Source organism: Lepidochelys kempii, chromosome 15 (genome assembly GCF_965140285.1).
Source record: "Lepidochelys kempii isolate rLepKem1 chromosome 15, rLepKem1.hap1, whole genome shotgun sequence".
Lineage (NCBI taxonomy): Eukaryota > Metazoa > Chordata > Testudines > Cheloniidae > Lepidochelys > Lepidochelys kempii.
In genome coordinates, this window is record NC_136394.1 from 19,808,406 (window position 1) to 19,828,679 (window position 20,274).

The window sequence follows — 20,274 nt, forward strand, 5'->3', positions numbered from 1 at the left end:
TACAGACACGGTTTTATGATTAGAACAGTGCTTTGAGTGGTATAGCTCGTTCCTGCACAAGAAAGGGAATAAGTTATATTGGTTGGAAGCACCTTTAGATCCACACTTGGGGTTATATCAGCTTCCCCCCCAACCATGCGTGAACCATGCCTAAATGTTCTGCCCATATTACACCTGCAGGTTTCTGATCTCACACAGAATTAATGAGAAGCAAACCATTTGGGGATGAGGATACAATCGGTTTTCCTAGCACCCTCCAGGGTTGGAAGTCTCAGAAGTTGTATTACAAATGCTTACAAATAATGGCTACACTTTCATACATTCTCACATCCAACAACTCTTATTCTTCTAGTCATCATTTGAAACAAGGGACCCTCTCTCATCGATCACAAGATCTAACAGGAGAAGCCCAGTATTAGCTCTGCAGTGAAATTCAAACGATTGCACCGTGCTCATCTTCATGTGCACATCAGTGAAGGCAAAGTCCGGGTGAAGGAAGCTGGAGATAAGGGATCAGGCTCCGCAGCCAGGTCTCGTTTTAACAGTGGTCAATAACACCGAGTGAGGGTAGCAAAGGTCACACATTTCAGACAAAACATATCAAGGACACGTCAGGTTAAAAATCCGACAAGTTTATTCAAGAACATCTTAGGTCCTTACACGGCTCCCATGACTGTTGTGTCTGGGCACCTCACAATCATTAATGTACTGATCCTCACAACATCCCTGTGAGGTAGGGCAGTGCTATCACCCCCCTTTTACAGATATGGAAGAGAGGCACAGTGGGGGGCTTGAACCCAGAACTCCTAAGTCACTGGCTAACGTCACAACCACTGTATCACCCTTCCACTGATATCAGAAGACAGGGAGCCGAGGGCAAGGAGACCGGTTGAGATCACACTCCTGCCTTTGCACGTGAGAAGCCAATAATGAAGGCGGGGGGCTTCCTAAGGAAGTCAGGTGCCCAGCTCCTACTGAAATTCAACTCGAGGTCAGCATGTAATTCCCTAAAGATCCCTTGAATATCCCAGCCAAATCCTTTGGAAGTTTATCTGAAGTGAAAACAGCAGAGGTGCTGGAGAGCAAACAACCCCAGGAGATGTGTTCAGCACTGCACTCTGGGAAGTAGGATCATATCTCCCATAGCCACCGAGAGAAATTATCTATTCAATTCCTTGTATATGGCCCTTGGTAATTTGCTACTTGTTCCACACTTAACAGCTTGGAGAAAATGTAAAGCTGGACAGCTAGAAGACACTATTATAGGATGTACTCTGCCCCAATTTATGCAGGACCCTGGGATTTCTACTTCTGTCCTCCCACCTTTTACCTGCTTCTTGCAGGAGATGGAGAAACATTTTCTGTTCAAATTGTTGCAAGACAAAGCTAAAAATTAACTGGACAAGAGCAACTTGTTAAAGACCATTGGATCCCATTGATTTCAAGGAGACTACTCACATGTTTAAAGTTAAGCATGTGCATAGCTGGATCTACGGCTGCACACTCAATATCTTCAAGATTCAAACACAAGTCAACAGCAAAGGAAATTTCTGCATCACTGCTGGAAATCCAAGTCTGGGACTTTACCAAACTATTCACCTTGCTGCATCGAACAGTGAAAATACACTATTTAAATCCTAATGGGCACTCAGGCTTCCACTGGCTCCGTTCCTCTTCCTCCAAGTTGTAAGTGGAACTATGTTTAGCCAACTCTCAGCACTCGGGAGATAATACCCAGGATCAGCATGGCCTCCCACTGCAATTTGACCAGGCATTTAGCCAGAGAAATCCCCAAGAGTATGCTCATGTTCAAAGCAGGAGAGATTTAGCCTGTGGTAATGTTCTGCTAAGACAACTTTGTACCAAGTGACTGACGTGTATGCAAGAATTTGGTCCCATTGCCACCACAGTAGATGGAGTTAGTTGGTGTCGTGTGTGAACAGCTGCTTTTGGAAATTGAGTCTGTTCTTTCAGCCTCTGCACGTAGAGCCAAAACCCAGTACCTGTAAAAGTTTATAATACTTCTCCAATTAAACTAGTTTCTTACTAGCTAAAGTTTGTCAAATATATGTCGACGATAATGGCTGTAGTGTCATTCACCTGACACCAGTTTACAAGCCATATACTGAGATCACCTGCAGCAGGACCAACTCTTCCACCACAAGAGTGCAGCCAGCTCTGGAGTGAAACCTGGGCAGGACCCAGGCCTAATGGGTTGAGCAGGCCCCCGCTCCCCTCACCTTCACACACCCAGAGGCCAACGTGAGGAGTGTACTGCCAGAGTTGATCAGGTCCATCCAGCCCCGTCTCCAGTCAATGACAATAACCCACACCCGACGCTTCACAGGAAGGTGCAAGAACCTAGCAGTGAACAATTATGGAATAACTGCCTACAGAGACAGTTTCTTTCTAACCCCAGGCAGGAGATGAAGATAAAATGCAAAAGGGAGGCCAGTGAGAAACAAGGAATCTGCTATGAGGAAGAGATGGTAGAGTCTATTTGTGGATGCTGACAAAGGTCAGAGGAGCATCTCAACTAGTCCAACCATCGACTTAGATTTCACAGCCAAACCTCAATGGAAATACTCATGAATCAGCTGGGTGTGTCTTCCACCATCAGAGTCAGCCGTAAAGAAACGTGTATTACCGAAAGGCAGCATCATTCCAATGCAAAATGCTCTGCAAAGAGATCGTTTTTCTTGCCAAACAATCCTCTCACTTGTTCAAACTCCAGGGGCACGCCGGTGGCTTTTTTCTTTAGCTCTCTATCGAAAAGCTATTTAAACAAAGTCAAACGTGTTTGGGGTGTCATTAGAACTCTGTAGCAAAAGGGGAATTTTTTTGGCAATACAGATTCCAGTCATGCAAGGCCAGACATTGATCCCCACACCCAGAGCAGAAAAGGGGAAAGCCAGGGATTCTCGAGGTCTTTTTGGTTATGTGACAATGGGGGGAAAAAGAAATAGTTTTTTAAAGGAGCAGCCCGGAAGCAGACGGCGGTTTAAAGGAGCTGCACCCTTTAGCCCACCGCACAAGGAACAAGGTGAAGGCAGCATCACGCATTGCATGGAAGACAAAATTCACCCCCAGTGCAAAGGCCCAGGCACTTAAGCCCTAACAAGGGGCCGACGTGGTGCTCAGAGCTCTGGGCAGCTCCTCTGCCTCACGGCGGCTGCAGCAGGCTCCAATACGAGAAGGTGGGAGGGGGAAATATTTTGGTAGCTGGGATTTCTCCAGGACAAACTAGAGCTGGCAAATGAGTATTAAACTAGCAACAAGTTGGCTGGTGTAATCAGGCCCTGCTGCCGTCACAGCCTCCCACTCCTACATCCCTCCCACCTGGCAGGTGGGAAGGAGCGTAGCTCCTCCCAGAGGTTGGCTACCCATTCACCCTGGACAGCAAGTGGTGCAGCCCATGGCTAGCCCCTGCAGGACCTGATCTAACCCGAGCCCCCGTCCATTATTAGTGTTCGAACACACAGAGTGAACAACCCTACCTCATAGGCAGATAGCTCCAGGAGCTCAGATATGTCATCCTCCAGTTCAGACAGTGACTGGTTCACAATGGCAGCTGCTTGGGACACATCAGGGTGATAGTGGCTCTGAAGGGTCTGAAACACCAAGAAGAATGGTACGTTCTATAATCAGGAGCTGGCGAGACGAGTCCATCAGGCATCCCCACCCCCACTGCTGGCATCTGACCCTCTGCTGATCAGTTACAGCACCAGCTTAGTCTGACTAAGGCCCACATCCTCAAAGGTATTTAGGTGCCTAATACCCATGGGAGTTAGGCACCCAAATACCCTGGAAGTTTGGGGCCTTATTGCCTGAGTAACAGTGATGGATCTGCTGCTCTTCCCACCTTCAGCATCGATGCAGAGCATCTAGAAATCCAGCCTCCTGTCATGTGGTCAGCAGCCCCTTAATCCAGGGAGACCCTGCGTAGGGACACTGGTTAGCATAGGCAGGGACTGACTAGAGAGAACTACAGGGCACCACCTGTGTCCATCACAACCAAGGTCCGGCTCCCACAAACATAGCTTCCTGCAGGCTTACTCCCTTAGGCAAAAGCCCCACAGAATTGAAACGGGAAATCGTAACCTCGCTGTAGCGTTTTAGAGCCACCACCCAGAATTTAATGCATTCTACTCCTGCTAGACTCTGACGGGAGAATGCAAAGAAAAGGCGGAAGGGAATAACCTTCTCCAGATTTTCAGTTCCACAGAGCCCAACTGGATTCATCCCAATTAAACTCCACAAGGGTTTAGTGCAGAGGTGGGCAAACTATGGCCCGCGGGACCGTCCTGCCCAGCCCCTGAGCTCCTGGCCGGAGAGGCTAGCCCCCGACCCCTCCCCCGCAGCCACGCCACCATGCAGGCAGCGCCCTGGGCGGCGGGGCTGCGCGCTCCTGCAGGGCAGAGCGGCAGCGTGTGTAGCTCTGAGCAGCATGGTAAGGGGGCCGGCGAGTTGGATAAGGGGCAGGGAGTTCTGGGGGGCAGTCAGGGGACAGGGGGCAGTTGGATGGGGCAGAGGTTCTGGGGGGGCAGTTGGGACGGGGTGGGGTGGGGCGGGACGGTTGGATAGGGCAGAGGTTCTGGGGGACGGGGTGGGGGGTTAGATAGGGGGTGAGGTCCCGGGGGTGGTCAGGGGACATGGAGCAGGGGGCGTTGGATGGGTCAAGGGTTCTGAGGGGGGCAGTCAGGGGGCGGGGGCCCAAGCTGTTTGGGGAGGCACAGCCTTCCCTACCCAGCCCTCCATACAGTTTTGTACCCCAATGTGACCCTCAGGCCAAAAAGTTTGCCCACCCCTGGTTTAGTGGGATCATTTTTATTCCCGGCCCTAATGTCTTACATATTCAGTGCAGGATATTTGCTGCTCTCTGCAGCCAACTGTGTGCTTCTGGCTGTGTGGCCAGACAGACTTGCACTTGGGGATCATTTCCCTCCACAGAAATGCAGCCCAGCTATTGTGCACGTGAAATAATTTGCCTCTTGCCCCTCAGTTCCTATCGTAATGCAAGCAGGACACTGGCCAGGAAGTCATCTCATTTCCAACCATGTTCCTTTAAGTAACACCTCCCACTGTAAAGTCATGCAGCGAAGGGGAGGTGAGCAAAGAAGGGGGGCAGGAGGGTGCCCTGTGTCCTGCACCAGTCAGGTTATTAGAGGACTTACCTGTAGCTCCCACAGCGAGCTCTCCAAAGCCCTGCTTTCGGACGGCTCTTCCTCATCCATAACGTATGGATCTTCTGACAGATCTGAGAGAAAGAAAGAGAGATTAATCGGAACATCTACAATGCACAACTAATAGCTTCCCTGTATGGGGACACACACACCACCAGGGACACGCGGCAGAAAGAGAGAGCAACAGCCACAGCTAGACTGGGATAAGAAACCATAACCGACACGCCTGCGGTTGAAGAATAAGCCTGCACTGATGTGACCTGGCAGACCTCAGGGCTGCTCGCACTCCAAACAGCGGCTAATTCTGCTGAACTGTAACAAGTCCAGGAGGTGACTGTGAGAACTGGAGGCACGATGCCAGAATGGTTTGAAGTGAAGACAGGAGTCTCTCACAACCCCAGCTTGTCACTCATGTTGTTCAAAACCATCCTCAAGCAGTTCACGGAAAAGGCAATAAAGACCCTGGAGGCTGTTAAGACAACCTGGTGGGAGAAATACTGGGAACTGAGGAAAGACCGAGCACATTTATTCATATCCAAAATAAATTTTCATTCTTTATATTGAGCACAATAAAGTCTGCCCCAGGGCATCCAAGAAAGAGATTAAAACGGCTTAACACACCTACAGACGTGAACATTTTCAAGTGACTAGTGATTTTGTGTGACCAATTTGAAACCCAATGTCCAGAAAGTGCCAAGCAGCCACCTCTGAAAATCAGGCCCTTTGAAGCATCTCAACTTGGGCACCAAAAACCATCAGTTGCGCATCCACATATCCATCCACACAGACGTCCTCTGAAAGCATTTATTTAGATGGAAACCTAAAGAATGGCAGGTTTAGCAGCTAGATCTCAGCACAAGGGATTTACTTACCATGCCCTCCTCCACAACCCTTTGGTTTCTAGCTTTACTGGTTCTTTTTAAAATACACATTCCGGCACCACAGTGCCATTAGGGGTATGTGTGGGGATGTGTCAGTCCCGGAGCCCACTCAAACTGGGAGCTGTCGTAGCAGGTCCACATGCCTGCCTCTAGCCATGAGCCCTGCAGACATTCTCAAACAGGGCTTCCAGCCTCTGAGGCAGAAGAACAGATAGGGAGTCCTAGCACCAGGGAAGGACCTAGCAGGAGCTCTGTGCCTTTGCTGGGTGGAAGTGACTGAGAGGAAGACACCAGCAAGGAGCAATAGCTGGCTGGAGGGGACTGGGGAGCTTTGGTAGATGGGCCATGAGAACTGTGAAATCCTGGAGACAAACAAGGGACAGTGAGACTACTCTGAATCTTTGTTAATAAAACCCCAGGAAGGGACCCGGAGATGGGATTTCACTTTCCCCAGCTGGTGGATTGGCCCCTTTGTGAATGCTTCATAGAGCACTGCAAGCCTCCTCTCCGTTCCCCTATTACCTTCAGGCCCGCCGGGTCTGTGCACAAGAACCTTGCAAGCTGGGTGCCTCCGGAAGAGATTGCAGATGAAGGGAATGACCATGAGCAAAGCCTGGGGAGGAGCGGTGAGGGCCAACCTAGAGAGGCGCTTTATGAATGCTGCCACCAGGTATGCTGGCAAGTGCCTATTGGAAACAAGAGAGACCAAGAAGATATGCGAGTGTCAAAGCCTTAGCTAGCGCTCTAGCAAGCAACTCTGCAGCATGTGGCTCCTAAAAATCTAATCCAGACACAACACAGGCAGTCGCTGACAGCACGTCTTTCATGCTGATATGACCACCTTGGACTGTCCAATGTAAAGATGCTACAAGAAAAAAATTTAACCTTTTCATTTAATTGGAGCCTGGCACCCAAGTCCCAGTGAAAGTCAATGAGCTGTGCACCTAATTGCCATCCACAGCCATTTCTGAGCCATGCCTAGAATCTCAAATTTCACTGATCTCTGATCAACTCTTGTGTTCCCCTGTTCTCCCCGCCCCCTGCAATCTTTTGATCTGCATCTGTGGCATCTCTTTATGGACATTTCCAGAAGAAATTGACTCGTAGCTTTGCAATGTGGTAATTTGTACAGGAATTTGCTAAATTGTGAGCGCTTGACTTTGTAACCTCAATAATGTTCTTTAAATGAAGGGGGGGGGGGGTGAGTGAGAGAGAGAGATTGGTACACAGGCCATGGTGATACATTTATGAAATATCTTTAGGACTAAGGCGAGTGTTCCAACTGCCAATGAAGACCAAACCTGTCTGCAATGCCCGATAAGCGTATGAGCGTTTTCCTTGTTTTTACTAACCAATTCCATTTTACAGCACCCATCAGCCAATCTAGACACTTCCTCTGGGACAGGAGAGCTAGGATTGAGTTACAGCTGAGTTACAGCTACTCAGTCTTGTGGCCTAACACACACACAAATTCACACAGATTTTCTAGTGGTAAATCACAAACTCTGTTACTCTTGGTTTGTGTCATCGCTGCAGTATAGGGATAGAAATATAGCTTCAAATCAGCAGGTTGTTTGTCCAACTTCTTCTTTCCATGCACTGAACTGACAGTGTTAAGACAGGCTGCTGAACCCCTTTGTACAAAAGGCCAGCAACTTCTCAATGGCTTTACAGCCCAAGGCCTGTAAAACCTTGCATGTGCTCTGTATGTTACTCCTGAATTGCACACTTGCTACTAAAGCCATGTTGAGAATGGTGTTTCCTCTCCATTTCCAGTTACTGGTTTAAAACAGCAGCCAACTGACCTGCAGAGCAGCATGAGCTCATAAGGGACTGCCGATAACATTTAGATACACAACCGCCCTTTTCCCTTTTTCCTCTATTCATACATATGACAAATCTTCAAAAATTCTGCATGTGCAAAATGAGGGAACAAGACTAAGTCACGTTCTCAAGCTCAGTTTCCTACATGAGGCTAACAAGAATCTGATCCTACAGACAGAGCAAAATACATTTAGTCAGCACGCACAGAGGATTGTTCAAGGGCAGTCTCTGGTTGGACAGAAACGCAGGGGGGGAGGGGGGAATAACTGGTCATATAATATCAAAAAAGGTACTTACGATGAAGACAAAAATAAATCAGCTAAATGGAAAAACCGGGCTCGGTACTTCACGTGGTATATGGAGGCGTCTAAGAGGCTGTACAGCTTTTTGTAAAAGTCGGGATACTCCCTGTTAGAAAAAGCAAACAGACGTGCAAATACTTGATTTGTAAGTGACTCAGAGGCACACTGTCACTCTTATAACCTAAACTCAGACCCTGTCCCCTTCTCTAGAGCACCCTCATTTGGCCTCTTTCAACTGAGCGGCCAGATGGAGGCTCCTCTCTCCAGCCACCAAAAAAAATTGTAAGGTGAGTTTTGTGCTTTTGGTAAGTGCTGCCCGGACAGCTTTGGTGCCTGGAGTTCTCACTGGCTTGACCGACTCCCACTGATGTCAATGGCAAAGCTCCCCTTGATGACAATGGCTCAGGATCACTGACAGAGGGAGTGTAAGCTCCCACGCACTGCTAATGTGACTTCACCTTTTCCTGGAGGGGCAATTAGGTCTTCATGCCCATTCACCCCTTGCCCAAACTGCTGGCAAGACAACGGGGACCAAGGAAGTGGACTGAGATGGCCAAAGTCACCAAGGCTCAGATGTGAAGAGACAGAGAGAGAGGTCGTGGAACAAAGGACACCTCAAAAAGGAAAGTGAACTCATTCATGGAGCAGCAGGTGGTGGGGGTGGCAGAAGGGCTGATGCCTATTCAGGGGTGATTTACAACCATAGAGAACACACAGTGAAACAAGTGCAGAGCAAATTCACCCCATCCTACAACACACACAAGCATCTAGCCTCCTTTTCTCCCCCTCTCAGGGATTAAGTCACAACTGGGAGCTTTTCAGCTCAAACCCATACACTACCTGCTGTAAAAATGTGTCCCAGATCTCACTGATGCTAGCTACAACCAGCTCCAAGGGTGTGACCCACGCCTTATTAAAACATATTGCAATATTCTCTCGTAACAGCCCCAAATCCTGCAGTGTCCTTATGAGAACTGCAGCGTTTTGCACAAGTGGTGCTAGATTTTCAAGGGCTCTGCACTCACATGTTCAGAGGGATTCCGTTTCCATTTAGGCATTTAAAGTAAGGGCCAGATTATTAAAAGAGCCCAACCCCCAATGGGCTGAACCCTAGTGCAGAACCCTGCAGTACTTTGCTTTTTAATGAGGGGGTTTTTAGAGCACAGGGAACTGGGGAATCCATGTCAGTCCCTTTTATATATAAAGAAGGAACCGCAAAACTCTACTCAAACAGAACACTTTCCCCTTTAAACAAGATGACATTCTTTTTTACTTACAGGTTATGCTGATGAATCAGAACAAATAGCCCATTTAAGGCTAGAAGACTGATTGCTCCACCTATAAAAGAGCAAAGTGGGATAGTAAGGTCTAGCAAAGCCGACAAGTCATCACTGGTCTCTGTAGCAAACATTAACGGAAACAGACCCTGAAGGGGGACAAAATTCAGAGCCCTAGAAACTGAAGCAATTAACCTATGTGAAACCCCCCAGTGTAATGGCTGGCTGTAAAATTCAATGGATATGAATTCAACTAAAGGCTTCCAGAGACTCACAAATCACTTAAAGAGCTTTTTGCTACTGACTGATTTTAGCTCTAGTTAAAAGGATACATCCACAAAGAGATAGGAGCTGAAAGAGACACCATAACGCTGGCCTAATCCCCCCCATGAGGGCAATGTCTGGAGACAAAGAGATTGCCTTGGAATTAACAGTTCCGCAGGAAAGTGGTGCATCTTATATTTAAACACAGCCAAGGTGGAAGCTTATCTTGTTTCACAACAGTATTGATTGAACTCTGTGGTTTAAGAGATCTTTCTGGTACATGCCTCGATCTAAAGCTCTGAGCAGAATCTTCTTACATACAAAGAACCAGAATGAAAAGTTACTTCTCAGAACACAATAGGTACTGGCAACCAATTTGGTTTATTTCTCTTTACCTCACTCTCAAAGCTCCTGAAGTTTTACCTATTTTCCCTGCTTTCCTCAAGGTTGTTTCCCTTCCAGCCAAAAGCAACACACCCCTACTGAATCAGCCAGATGGATCTCTCTTTAAATCATCCCCCGAAAAGGCTGAGGGGATGTGGCTTTCTCAGCCCATACCATACTGTAAAGAAAGACGCAGCAGCACCATCGGTCCTTTGTCATCCCCCAAGATTCACAGAAGCCTATTTCTTTACCCACCTATGTCATAGGCGACTGTCAGGAAGTCTATCATGAGGGTGGGTTCATTCAGGTGAGGCAGGATAGAGTCGTGCAAAATTACAAGAACCTTTTTGTAAAGGCTGGTGGGTAGCTGTGAAGATGGAAACATCACATTAAACACTTGTTCCAGAGAAGAATTCAGAGAAGAGAAACAACACTTAATTAAAGGCTAGAACTGGAAAGGGCTGGACAGATATAGCGTAGTTCAGAGACAAAGGTCCCGATCCTGTGCCTGCAGAGACCCCCTGTGAAATCAATGACACTCTGTGCAGGGCTCTGTTCCCACAGAGTGACTTGCTGGGTCAAGGCCCACAGCAGGATAGGAGAGCTGGCTTCCGTTCTTTTAAGGGTGTAGGTATCAAACAGGGAGAGGAACTCTATAGGGTGACATGGGGCTGATATTAATGAAAAACATTTCGGGTTTATGAGTGGGTGGGTGGAGCAATGCAACAGAGGTGGCCTCAATTCAGCATCTAAACCCAAATCACATGCAAAAGTGAATGTGTCTGCTCTTATCCAGTCCCCCAGGGCATCTGTTCACATTGCCAAGTGTGTTAAGCTGCATGGACGATTTGCAGAAAATTCCAGGACTGGAATAGCAGCAAGAGTTAGATAAGGCTAGATTAAAGCAATAAAGGCCAGCTCACACTCACCTTGTGTTTAAGAAAGCCAAGCCACATCCTTTCAAAGGCTCGCTTATGCTCCTGAAAACAAAAAATGTAAACACTGAGCTAAACATACTGATGAAGAAAAAGTTCAACTCTGCCAATTATCAAATGAAGTGTTACCTTTAGCTTTGATACCTTCCATTCTTCCTGATTAGCTGTTTAAGGGGGGGAAAAAAGCAGGACAAATAATTAACTTGAAATGACCAAAAACCGATACCTTTCCAAATAGCTACACCGTAATTATTACAGTGAGCCAAGCAGAACTGAGTTCAGTTTTATTTCAGGCTGAATCTACATGGAGCTGTGGACATTTGAAAAGCTTTTCACTTCAGACAGCACTAATCAAATTGTTCTCATGCAGATTTAAGCACAGAGGAGTTAAACAAAGTATGATTTTCTCATGTCATTGCACTTTGATCAAAAATATAGAAGGAATAAACTTCTGAGCTAATGAGACTCTAGGCTTGCCAAGGCCATCTCGGTTAAAGAGTGATGGATGGAAAGGAGGAATAAACACCAATTAAAGTGACCATAACCAACCATGCACATTTTGCCAGATTTGAAGCAGGTTTGGATGTTTCAAAGCTTGTTTATAAACAATCTCTCACTAGAGCTCCCGCACCACCATGGTTTGTCTTTCCTCAAGAGCATCTCTCTCAATTAGCAGCTGGAGATACCTCCATAAAAGGTGATCCAGGGCAGCAGAAGAGGGTAGATCCTCAAAAGCAGTTTTAAAAAAGGACTGTAGAAAGTTTTCTATTTTAAATACATGGTCATGAGTGTGCAGAATACTTGGTTTTAAAGTTCTGCATTGCAGAAGTTGGATTTTGTTACATTTGGTGTCATTCTAATCACATAAGAGCGTTTGCTTGTTAGAACTCACTAAAGCATGCTTTCCCCCTCTACTCACAGGCCATCACATGAAGCTAATATCAACACTACAAAATCCACTACCTTGCTTTACCATGAAATTGACCACCTCATTCTCTTTGCTTGGCATGCTCATTGATGAAATGAGGGAAAAGACATTCTGCTGGTAAATTGGAAGAGGAACCTGGAGATGGGGGAAAAAGCACATGCATAAGTAAGAGTTGCACAAAGGATCAGTGACTTACACATTAGTCCATTTTACACGCAATGATAGCATTTAACTAGAAAAAAAAATTAACACAAAGCTCTGGATGTTAGAATCAGAGACAAATCAACATTAGAATCGTTCTTACAAACTCTCCCAGTCTTAAATTTTGCTGGTTTGTCTAATATAAAACCTGAGTCTGAACTAACCCTTGTTTTACAAAACAAAAACTTGACTGCTGATGATAGAAATAACAAACTGACAGTGTTTGCACACTAGAGAATGAAGCGAAAATCAAAACCTTCTATCTGAGCCTTTCAGATTGCTCAGGTTTGGATAAATCAGAACACAATACCCAATCAAGGAGGTTATGCAAAGTAATCCAGAAAAACATTCCTCTTGGCCTATGCCTAGTTAAAATTGAGGATGGCATTCCGTAAACCTGGCATACAAAGAAAATAGGAAAGAGCTCATGGCACGCAAAGGAGCACACGTCTCTCTCTAGGTCTCAGACACCAACACTGGGACCATGAAGGGCATTCCAGGTATCACAGAATCTCAGGAGGTCATCTAGTCCAACCCCCTGCTCAAAGCAGAACCAATCCCCAATTTTTGCCCCAGATCCCTAAATGGCCCCCTCAAGAATTAAACTCACAACCCTGGGTTTAGCAGACCAATGCTCAAACCACTGAGATAAACGATATGCAGTATGGCTGGAGAACCCCAGACACTCACTTCACCTACATGTTGCAGCTTCCAAACTGAGGGGTACCCAGACCCACTTCAACTAGAATATTCAAATCACCTCTTTTGTCTTCTGCATGACTTGTCCAATATTTTCAGCAACAGCCTTCATCACAAAGTAGCGAATGTCATCATACTCCAGGTATTCTTGGAAACGTGAAATCAGGAGTGAAGAGTCCTCTTCACAAGGGATCAAGTTCTTCACAACTAACTAGCAAAGGGTTTTGGAAAAAAAAAGCAGCATGTCAATATTTATTATTTACAAACACTAGCAGAGATATTTTTGTTAGCCATGAGCTACCCCAGACCTCTTATCTCAGAGAGCATCAGAAAGTCAGTGCCTAGTCTTCTATGGCCTCTGAGCATGAACATATGTCCCCAATGTTTAGGTTTTGTGCATGACACAAAATAGTTGACGACAACAACAACTTTTAAGTCCTGCTACTCACTTTTAAAAGCTCACGAGGAAAACGGAAACTCCCCTTCCATTCTTCTTTGACCAAAGGGTTTTTCCCTTCCAAGTCAACAAACTTCATAAGGGTAGTGAGTGATAATTCCTTTAAAGGAGACAAAAGAGAGATTTAAAAAACCCCACAATAAACTTTAGGGATGCTCACTCTAGTCAGGATGAATATGATGATAGGACAACAACGGAAGTCCCAACTTTATATGATACCACTGGAAGTGCTATTTGAGGGAGGAAGGCAAAAAGTCTTTATGACAGTGGTGGGCCACCTGTGGCCCATCAGGCTAATCTGATTGCAGGCCACAAGACATTCTACTGATGTTGACCATCTGCAGGCCCAGGCCCTGCAGCTCCCAGTGGCTGCAGTTCACTGTTCCCAGCTAATGGGCGCTGCAGGAAGCGGTGGGCAGCACATCCCTGGGGAAGTAACCTGTTGAAGCAAATATCTTCCCCTGTGTTCACCTCAAAAGCATCCCATCCAAGTATTATTCCTGCCGATTTTGCAAGCTCTGGAAGGGACACCTGGCACAAGGCAGCATATTATTAAACTAACAAAACTTACCTTGACCTGAAAAGACTCATGGCTCATCAGCTCCACCAAACAGTTGACACAACTGTTATAACGATGCCTCATCCATATTTTATACTTGTCTTCTGCACTGTAGTTATCTGAAGGGCAAAATACAAAGCGAGAGGCTTCTGAATGCCAGTGAGCATGACTGAAATGGAGCAAATTAGAGAAGTTAATGTGGTTCCTGATAGTCCTGCTCAGGGAGGGGAGCAGTCTAAGGGTTACAGCTGGTAACAGCATTACGAGGCATGTTCCATCCTTTGTTCAGGAACTAACTCAATCAGTGAGCTTAAGCAAGTTACAACCCCCTTAGGCCTCAATTTATCCATTTGTAATACTTGAATCTCTGGCATCTTCTATCTGAGGATCTCAAAGTGCATTAATGTTAAGCCTCAATCTACCCTGTGGGATAAGGAAGCCTTATCCCCATTTTAATTAGCAAGCTGCCATGCAGATAGGTGAAGTGACTGGCCCAAGGTCGCACAGGAAAGTCTGTGCCAGACCAGGGAACAGAATCCAGATCTCCTGGCTCCAAGTCAGGTGCTTTTGCTACAAGCTCATCCTTTCCAAGTGGTAACTAAGATTTAGGACTTATTCTTCACTGATATCTGGGACTGATTTCACTATAGCAATTTAGGAACAGATCTTGTTAAATCAGTGCAGTCCCCTATAATGAATGCAGTTATGCTAATGCTGATATCAGTGTGGTAGGACCACGTCCACACTAGGGAGTTGCACTGGTTTAAGGACTTTCGTTTCTAAGGCTTGGTCTACACTTGACAGTTATAGTGGTATAGGTATGTTAAGTCAAGGGTGTGAAAAAACCACATTCTTGACCAGCACGGTTCTGCCAACCAAACCTTTGTTGATGTAGCTAGTGCTGTTGGGGGGCGGGGGGTGTTTCCTGCGCCCCAGGCTGCATCTACACTAAAGGGTTAAGCCAGAATACGCTGTGTAGTAGAAAACCTGGATTTGTGCTGGAAATGGCCCAACTTGATGATCACTTTAGATAAGCTATTACCAGCAGGAGAGTGGGGTAGGAGGAGGTATTGTTTTATGGTCTCTGTGTGTATAATGTCTTCTGCAGTTTCCACAGTATGCATCCGATGAAGTGAGCTGTAGCTCACGAAAGCTTATGCTCAAATAAATTGGTTAGTCTCTAAGGTGCCACAAGTCCTCCTTTTCTTTTTGCGAATACAGACTAACACGGCTGTTACTCTGAAACCTGTGTAGTACAGACATTCCCTAGTTAAACTGGTACAAGACCTCTCTGTGGACCAGGCTTTACCGGCTCCTCTCACCCTCAGGGGTGTTGGGAGATTTAACCTGCTCTGATGAAAGTGGAAATTTATCAAGGCCGCTACAGGATAATGCTGGGAACTGGGGCCACACAAGCACGTGGGCAGGGTATTCCAAGAGCCACAGAGACCAGCCAGGCAGCCGCTCGCTTACCTCTGAGAGAGGTCTCTTCATCTGGCAGCTGGCCTACAAACAGCTCCCCCCGCTCCAGCAGCGCCCCGAACAGCCGGCTGCAGGTTCTGATGGCGCAAAGGACGACGTCCGCCTCCTCCGCCTGGGGGAGAGCAGCAAGGTCAGAGAGCTGGTCCGCAGAGAGACAGGTGGGGAGATGAAGACAGCAGGAAACCTTCCCATCGGGGCTGACCAAGCTTGTCCACAGAACCCCCTGGCATGGCAGTCTGCAAAGCCCCCCCATGCCTCTGACATTGCCCCCCATTGCCCTCCCAACTGCCTCTGACTCCTAGTCCCAACCCCAGCCCCCTAAAGCCACCCCCGCAACTGCCTCTGACTCCTTGTGCCACCCCCGCAACCATCCCTGCCTCCGACTCCTAGTCCCAGCCCTAGCCCCTACTGCCACCCCGCACCTGCCTCTGACTCCTAGTCCCCCCAACCCCCTACTGCCACCCCCCACCTGCCTCTGACTCCTAATCCCACCCCAGCCCCCTACTGCCACCCCCCACCTGCCTCTGACTCCTAGTTCCCCAGTCCCCTACTGCCACCCCGCACCTGCCTCTGACTCCTAGTCCCCCCAAACCCCTACTGCCACCCCCCACCTGCCTCTGACTCCTAGTCCCTCCCAGCCCCCTACTGCCATCCCCCCACCTGCCTCTGACCCTAGTCCCCCCCAGCCCCCTACTGCCATCCCCCCACCTGCCTCTGACTCCTAGTCCCACCCCTAGCCCCCTACTGCCATCCCCCCACCTGCCTGACTCCTAGTCCCGCTAGCCCCCTACTGCCACCCCCACCTGCCTGACACCTAGTCCCCCCATCCCCCTACTGCCAGCCCCCACCTGCCTCTGGCTCCTAGTCCCCCCAGCCCCCTTCTGCCAGCCCCCACCTGCCTCTGATTCCTAGTCCCCCCAACCCCCTACTGCCACCCCCCACCTGCCTCTGACTCCTAGTCCCCCCAGCCCCCCACCTGCCTCTGACTCCTAGTCCCACCCCAGCCCCCTACTGCCAGCCCCCCACCTGCCTCCGATTCCTAGTCCCCCCCAGCCCCCTACTACCATCCCCCCACCTGCCTCCGATTCCTAGTCCCACCCCTAGCCCCCTACTGCCAGCCCCCACCTGCCTCTGACTCCTAGTCCCCCCAGCCCCCTACTGCCATCCCCCCACCTGCCTCTAACTCCTAGTCCCACCCCTAGCCCCCTACTGCCACCCCCCACCTGCCTCTGACTCCTAGTCCCCCCCAGCCCCCTACTGCCATCCCCGCACCTGCCTCTGACTCCTAGTCCCCCCAGCCCCCTACTGCCAGCCCCCACCTGCCTCAGGCTCCTAGTCCCCCCAGCCCCCTTCTGCCAGCCCCCACCTGCCTCTGATTCCTAGTCCCCCCAGCCCCCTACTGCCATCCCCCACCTGCCTCTGATTCCTAGTCCCCCCCAGCCCCCTACTCCCACCCCCCACCTGACTCCAACTCCTAGTCCCACCCCCAGCCCCCTACTGCCACCCCCACCTGCCTCCAACTCCTAGTTCCCCCCAGTCCCCTACTGCCATCCCCCCACCTGCCTCTGACTCCTAGTCCCCCCCAGCCCCGTACTGCCATCCCCCCACCTGCCTCCGACTCCTAGTTCCCCCCAGCCCCCTACTGCCATCCCCCCACCTGCCTCTGATTCCTAGTCCCCCCCAGCCCCCTACTGCCATCCCCCCACTGCCATCCCCCCACCTGCCTCCGACTCCTAGTCCCACCCCTAGCCCCCTACTGCCAGCCCCCCACCTGCCTCCGATTCCTAGTCCCCCCCCCAGCCCCCTACTGCCACCCCACACATGCCTCCAACTCGTAGTCCCCCCCAGCCCCCTACTGCCACCCCCACCTGCCTCTGACTCCTAGTCCCCCCCAGCCTCTGGCTCCTAGTTCCCCCCAGCCCCCTACTGCCATCCCCCCACCCGCCTCTGACTCCTAGTCCCCCCCGAGGCCCCTACTGCCATCCCCCCACCCGCCTCTGACTCCTAGTCCCCCCCCAGACCCCTACTGCCATCCCCCCACCCGCCTCTAACTCCTAGTTCCCCCCAGCCCCCTACTGCCATCCCCCCACCCGCCTCTGACTCCTAGTCCCCCCCCAGGCCCCTACTGCCACCCCCCCCACCCGCCTCTAGCTCCTAGTCCCACCCCCAGCCCCCTACTGCCACCCCCCACCCGCCTCTGACTCCTAGTCCCCCCCAGCCCCCTACTGCCATCCCCCCACCCGCCTCTGACTCCTAGTCCCCCCCAGCCCCCTACTGCCATCCCCCCACCTGCCTCTGACTCCTAGTCCCCCCCAGCCCCGTACTGCCATCCCCCCACCTGCCTCCGACTCCTAGTTCCCCCCAGCCCCCTACTGCCATCCCCCCACCTGCCTCTGATTCCTAGTCCCCCCCAGCCCCCTACTGCCATCCCCCCACTGCCATCCCCCCACCTGCCTCCGACTCCTAGTCCCACCCCTAGCCCCCTACTGCCAGCCCCCCACCTGCCTCCGATTCCTAGTCCCCCCCCAGCCCCCTACTGCCATCCCCGCACCTGCCTCTGACTCCTAGTCCCCCCAGCCCCCTACTGCCAACTCCACCTGCCTCTGATTCCTAGTCCCCCCCAGCCCCCTACTGCCACCCCCCACCTGCCTCCAACTCCTAGTCCCACCCCCAGCCCCCTACTGCCAACTCCACCTGCCTCCGACTCCTAGTCCCCCCAGCCCCCTACTGCCACCCCCACCTGCCTGACTCCTAGTCCCCCCAGCCCCCTACTGCCATCCCCCCACCTGCCTCTGACTCCTAGTCCCCCCCAGCCCCCACCGGCCTCTGGCTCCTAGTCCCCCCCAGCCCCCTACTGCCATCCCCCCACCCGCCTCTGACTCCTAGTCCCCCCCCAGCCCCCTACTGCCATCCCCCCACCCGCCTCTGGCTCCTAGTCCCCCCCAGCCCCCTACTGCCATCCCCCCACCTGCCTCTAACTCCTAGTTCCCCCCAGGCCCCTACTGCCATCCCCCCACCCGCCTCTGATTCCTAGTCCCACCCCTAGCCCCCTACTGCCAGCCCCCCACCTGCCTCCGATTCCTAGTCCCCCCCCAGCCCCCTACTGCCATCCCCCCACCTGCCTCTGACTCCTAGTCCCCCTCAGCCCCGTACTGCCATCCCCCCACCTGCCTCCGACTCCTAGTCCCCCCCAGCCCCCTACTGCCATCCCCCCACCCGCCTCTGACTCCTAGTCCCCCCCCCAGCCCCCTACTGCCATCCCCCCACCCGCCTCTGGCTCCTAGTCCCCCCCAGCCCCCTACTGCCATCCCCCCACCTGCCTCTAACTCCTAGTTCCCCCCAGGCCCCTACTGCCACCCCCCACCTGCCTCCGACTCCTAGTCCCACCCCTAGCCCCCTACTGCCAGCCCCCCACCTGCCTCCGATTCCTAGTCCCCCCCCAGCCCCCTACTGCCACCCCCCACCTGCCTCCGACTCCTAGTCCCCCCAGCCCCCTACTGCCACCCCCCACCTGCCTCTGACTCCTAGTCCCCCCAGCCCCCTACTGCCACCCCACACCTGCCTCCGACTCCTAGTCCCCCCCAGCCCCCTACTGCCATCCCCCCACCTGCCTCTAACTCCTCGTCCCCCCAGCCCCCTACTGCCACCCCCCACCTGCCTCTGGCTCCTAGTCCCCCCCAGCCCCCTACTGCCACCCCCCACCTGCCTCTGACTCCTAGTCCCCCCAGCCCCCTACTGCCACCCCACACCTGCCTCTGACTCCTCGTCCCCGACTCTCCCTTGCCACAGACCCAGCCCCCATCGCACCCCCCCCCCCCGGTCCTCTCACTGTCCCGCCATTGCTGCTGACCCCCAGTCCGCTGCCCCAGCTCCCCGCGCCGCTGCCGGCCCCCGCCCCGCGGCCCCGCTCGCCTGCAGCAGCTCCAGGATGTCGAAGACGCGGTTGGCGCTGCCCCGGCTCCGCAGCACCGACTCCAGGCTGGCGGCCAGCGCGGCGGCCGCGCTCTGCCCGGGCTGCGCCATGGCGGGGCCGCCCCACGTGTGCGGACGCGGCCGCCAGCCCCCGGCCCGCCCTGCCCCCGGCGGCAGCCACGGGAAGCGCGGCCCGGCGGAGCCGAGTCCCCGCCCCGCCCCGGGCCGAGCCGAGGCGGCCCCCCCGCGTACCCCGAGCAGCCCCCACACCACATGGCAGAAGCCCCCCATGCACCCCGAGCCCCATAGCGGCGGCGGCGGCCCCCTCCCACTGCCCTGCACCCCCGGCACCAGGGCCAGGGGGCAGCAGCCCGCTGCCAACAGCCATGAATTTATCAGGCGTCTCACCCTGATTATCATCCTTAAAGCCCCAGCTCCTGGAGTCAATCCTCTCCCTGCAGGTAAACATCCCGATTTGGATCGTAAACATCAGTGTTAATTTTTACATGCATTAATTCTGCCAGTCCGAGTTAACATTTAAAAAAAAAAAACAGGCAAGCCCCTGGACAAAAATGTCTTTTCCCTCCCAAGAGCAAATTACTAGCAGTCAGTAAAAAAGAACAAGAGGACTTGTGGCACCTTAGAGACTAACATATTTATTGGAGCATAAGCTTTCGTGGGCTACAACTCACTTCATCGGATGCATAGAATGGAAAATATAGTAAGAAGATTGCATATATATATATATATATACACACACACAGAGAGAGAAGGTGGAAGTTGCCATACAAACTGAAAGAGGCTAATTAGTTAAGATGAGCTATTATCAGCAGGAGAAAAAAACTTTTGTAGTGATAGTCAAGATGGCCCATTTAGACAGTTGAGAAGAAGGTGTGAGGATACTTAACATGGGGAAATAGATTAAATATGTGCAATGACACAGCCACTCCCAGTCTCTATTCAAACCCAAGTTAATGGTATCTAGT

At 51.2% G+C, this 20,274-nt stretch overlaps 1 protein-coding gene across 1 annotated transcript; it reads right to left on the reverse strand.

Annotated features, from left to right (window-relative positions):
- Positions 1-616: 616 nt before the first annotated feature.
- On the reverse strand, positions 617-19,451 carry NOC4L (nucleolar complex associated 4 homolog). Its single transcript, XM_073312262.2, has 15 exons — positions 19,289-19,451; positions 15,368-15,488; positions 13,907-14,013; positions 13,328-13,435; positions 12,940-13,089; positions 12,014-12,113; positions 11,180-11,214; positions 11,045-11,095; positions 10,371-10,482; positions 9,468-9,528; positions 8,186-8,296; positions 6,587-6,750; positions 5,175-5,257; positions 3,498-3,611; positions 617-2,776 (listed from the first exon to the last, which is right to left on the reverse strand). The coding sequence occupies exons 1-15, from the start codon at positions 19,397-19,399 to the stop codon at positions 2,660-2,662; spliced, it is 1,545 nt and encodes a 514-aa protein (XP_073168363.1). The 5' UTR covers positions 19,400-19,451; the 3' UTR covers positions 617-2,659.
- Between the last annotated feature and the right edge of the window lie 823 nt (positions 19,452-20,274).

Coding starts and splice junctions, on each gene's coding strand:
- NOC4L (XM_073312262.2), bottom strand. CDS start 19,399: ATGGCGCAGCCCGGGCAGAGCGCGGCCGCCGCGCTGGCCGCCAGCCTG. Junction 5,258..6,586: donor CAGACCCGGCGGGCCTGAAG/GTAATAGGGGAA, acceptor TCTTTCTCTCAG/ATCTGTCAGAAGATCCATAC. Junction 3,612..5,174: donor GCTCGCTGTGGGAGCTACAG/GTAAGTCCTCTA, acceptor TTGGTGTTTCAG/ACCCTTCAGAGCCACTATCA.